The sequence below is a fragment of the Homalodisca vitripennis genome, unplaced genomic scaffold (assembly GCF_021130785.1).
Source record: "Homalodisca vitripennis isolate AUS2020 unplaced genomic scaffold, UT_GWSS_2.1 ScUCBcl_21;HRSCAF=574, whole genome shotgun sequence".
NCBI lineage: Eukaryota > Metazoa > Arthropoda > Insecta > Hemiptera > Cicadellidae > Homalodisca > Homalodisca vitripennis.
The window spans coordinates 34770-38972 of record NW_025776134.1 but is presented as its reverse complement, the minus strand read 5'-3'; the positions used below and the strand labels follow the sequence as shown (position 1 = coordinate 38972).

General features: G+C 32.9%; 1 protein-coding gene across 1 annotated transcript; it reads left to right on the top strand.

Annotated features, from left to right (window-relative positions):
- The first annotated feature begins 1157 nt into the window (after positions 1-1157).
- On the top strand, positions 1158-3892 carry LOC124370103 (histidine-rich glycoprotein-like). Its single transcript, XM_046828394.1, has 2 exons — positions 1158-1253; positions 3263-3892. The coding sequence occupies exons 1-2, from the start codon at positions 1158-1160 to the stop codon at positions 3890-3892; spliced, it is 726 nt and encodes a 241-aa protein (XP_046684350.1).
- Positions 3893-4203: the final 311 nt, after the last annotated feature.

The window sequence follows — 4203 nt, the reverse complement described above, 5'->3', positions numbered from 1 at the left end:
CATTATTAATTCACCTTCTCTTAGAGTAGCGTCTGATATTTTCTCAATTAGCAGATTCTCCATATAATATCAAGATACTACTAATACTTATCAATACAAACTACTTCTATAATACGTGAAAATGTAAATGTGTAGTAGTAATAATATTGGTAGTATTCTCAGAGTGCAGTATCTTTATGAAGGGTTGGCCTAATAAATAAATTTGTGTGGCGTCTGTCACTTTTAGTTTTGTTGGCCGGTGGTCGGGCCAATATCTGTGCCGATCCTTCTCTCTGTTTTTGGCCACAATTGGCCTGGTTGTCTGCGATGGGTAGGTTGTTAACCTCGTTGCTAGATCAGCTGTTTGATTACTGGTCGTTACTGCAGCTTTTAAAGTGACTATCAAGAGGATTTTAGCTCCCTACAGCTCTTGGCAGTGTTACATTAAGTCCTTGCCTTCCAGAAAAGGTCCACGTATCTCGTAGTTTATAATGAGGCCCAGTATACGCTTCCAAATTCTATGAAACCAACGCTAAAACCAACCCCTAAATGTTGTATATGAAATATTTTCCACGGAATAGGTATCTTTTGAATATGTAGCTATATAATTAACAAGACATAACTGTGGAACTCTTGATCTGTCACTTGATTGTGTTGGCAAAAATAACTGGGCCGTATTAAACGCTGCATAGAGATGGCAATTTAGTACTCAGTAAGGTCAGTTCGTTTGGTACAGCTCACAAAGACAGCTGACATTAAACATTACTAGGTGTCCATCTCATATATTTAAGAAGTTTTATAGGCCCTTAGCATAGCAACAGAAGCATGGTTAACTTTTAAGTAGTAATAAGTAAGCAAATAGTAACTCTTAGAAAAATAATAAACGACCATGCTATAAAGCGCCTTACATGAAGGCTAACATAGTAACATAAGCCAAGAACAGAACATTGAAATAAACGCAGTATATATACTTTAATTATTTAGAAGATGTGAACAAATGTTTACCTGTTTTGCACCATTTGCATTACATCTTCCAATTAACAGTGACTACTCCAGCATAAAGTAATGTCTTAATTAATGAGCGTTTTGCACCTCTTGGAGCAACTACGCGTAGCGAGTTTACACAACCGATAGTGAACCAGACATTCTCAACCGAGGATGTTGTGTCTTCACCGAACATGGCGTGTTGGCACACTAAGCTTGGATTAGTATATATACCGAACATCTCCCTGACCAAACCAGACCACCTCTTCTCCACCACCATGTACATCAAGGTAAGTGAGCCCCAGCATATGCTGTATATAGTGTAACAGTGGAAGTAATAGTCTTTATACTTAAGAAACGCTATTAGTTAATCCTTTTTTATTGGTTATAATGAACAATAGTTTTGAACCAATTATTGTATGTATGTACTTGATTTGCAGATGTAGCTTTTTACAGTAAACATACAAGAAAAAACCTATATATATATACATACATACATTAAATTGTATAAATGGTAATTGCCTTATTTAGTTTCAATAAAAATTGAATCGCAAAAAGTACTTGCTCCGCCAGGATTCGAACCCGGATCTCTCACTTGCCGGGTGAATGTGCTACCATTACGCCACAGAGCGCTTACTTTTTCCGATTCAATTATTTTTGTATTTGGCCGTATCTGTCACATATGCGTTTAAATAAGCAAACTAACATATGATCGGAAGATCAAATACCTGTCAAATGACTTTTATTTACACTAAATTGTATAAATGGCAATAGCCTTATTTAATTTAAATAAACATTGAATCGCAAAAAGTACTAGCTCCGCCGGGAGTCAAACGGGGTGAATGTGCTACCATTACACCATACAGCGCTTACTTTTTCCGATTCAATTATTTTTGTATTATATATATATATATATATTCTATGAATGAATTATAACTGTAGGGTGATGATTAATCTTTAAAAATACAAGAGCATGTTTGAAGTAATACAATATTGATATTTTATCCAATGATGACTAGCTGAATATTTTTATTATATACTTCTCAGTGACAAAGGCATGTCGGTTAAATGTATAAGTATCATGAAAGGTTTGCATTTTATTAGCCCAGTATGTGATATATAGTGTTTACGTTTAATTAATTTGATAGGTTATAAGTAATAACTTTGTATTTGGAAGAAAAATAACATTATAATTTATATTTTCTTCACTTGATAAATGACAGCATTTAGACTATTTAAAACCTACTTTTTAGCTTTTATATTTTTTCTTTAAGAATTATTATAACTGAAAAGTTTATAATAAAAATAATTACAAAAATTATATATAATAATACTCGAAATATTTTGATATATACGGGAAATTATATGACCTAGACAGTTCACGAGATCATTTATCATGTTCTAGGTTCCCCAACATTAGAATTGAGTTACATAATTAACAACTGGTACACAATTTTTATGTTGAAGTGTCATAAAGTTTCGAGAAAATTGGATTAATATTCGTGATTAGAAAATTTCGTGTAATTTAAAAATATATTACTAGTATTCTAGGTGGTGATTTTTGTTACTAATATATAATAATATTACCAAAATGGAATATTACAATTTATTTCATGGTTTCAAATAGATATTATAGTTTAAGTGACTAAAAATAGAATATTTAACGATTACTTTGACAGTTAGTGGTTGGAACTTGATACGAAAATACATATTTATTACTTTATTGGAATATTTAAATATTACTGTTAGGGGTATGGCAACCAAAGAAATATATTAAAAATTTACGTGAACCACAACAATGAACGTGTACAACAAGTCTCAAAATATAATTTCTCTCTAAATTTGTTTATGAACAAAATTAATTTTATAACTTGAACATTATTAAGTTTATACTAATTTTGAATTCGAAAATTAAATGGATTAGTTTTTATTTGAAGTTATTAACAACTAGATATGTATTCACAAACAGTTTTGTAGATTTAATGTAAAATTTAATTATGCAAGCTAATAAATTGTTGGAAATTTATGATCTTCACAATCATTAAAACTAAAAGTATTAGAATTGGTGTTTTTCATAGATATAACATAAAAGATATAAATTGTATTATAATGTAAACACAAGAGTAAAGAAAAATTTAACACACGGATGAATTACAGCTTATTTTTATATGAAATATTTATAAAAATATTTTTCTAATGAATAAATTTAAAGTTGAAATATATAAATACTTGTATATTTATATAGAAAGATAAATAACTGACTGTATTACTTTGAGATACTAACTGTAAAACATCTTAGACAGTTCTCGTCTTTGCTGCTCTTGCTGCTGTGGACGTGTATGGGAGCCATAGTCATTATCATGGTCCCATCGCCATCCCACATGTCCTCCACAACGGCTATCTAGCAGACACACATGAAGTAGCAGCTGCCAAGAGCGCTCATCTTGCTGCTCTGGCTACAGAGTCTCACGGTCACGGGTATGGAGGAGGCTACGGTTATGGAGGAGGCTATGGATATAACCAGGATGAAGTAGACAGTGGCTCTAATGAAGGACACCAAAGCCATGTAGATTACAGATACCATGGACCCATAGCAGTACCTCATGTACTCCATGACGGACACATCGCAGACACTCACGAGGTTGCTGCTGCTAAGGCTAAACATTTCGCCGCCGTAGCCAAGGTCAAGGCTCATGCAGGATACGGACATGACTACAGCGGACGTTATGCCGGAGGATATGGCGGGCATTCAGGAGCGAATCAGGGATACTCTCATCATGTCGCTCCTTACCACGGACCTCTCGCCAAGCCTGTCGTGCTCAAGTCTGGATACCTGGCAGACACTCACGAGGTCGCTGCCGCCAAACATCACCATCTTGAAGCCCTCCACAAGGCCAGTTACTATGGTCATCACGATTATCATTATTGATTCTCTGATATTAAATTGTTTTTAAAAATAAATTCATTATTCATGATTTAAATTGGTTGTAAAACATTCTGTCCTGGAAAACTTGTAAAATAAATTATTAATACCCACTTTATATATATGCTAGTAATAATAATTAGTATTACATTTATCCAAACACCAAAAACTTTTGAATTAAAATACATTTTTAATTGGTGATAATAACATATTTGTGTCTGTATTAACACTAAACGTTACAATACATCTTTGAATTTATGGTGCTTTCTTTCATTTTCTTTGAAACTGTCAAGTGCAAATAAAAATATAATTTTTTT

Coding starts and splice junctions, on each gene's coding strand:
- LOC124370103 (XM_046828394.1), top strand. CDS start 1,158: ATGGCGTGTTGGCACACTAAGCTTGGATTAGTATATATACCGAACATC. Junction 1,254..3,262: donor CCACCACCATGTACATCAAG/GTAAGTGAGCCC, acceptor AAAACATCTTAG/ACAGTTCTCGTCTTTGCTGC.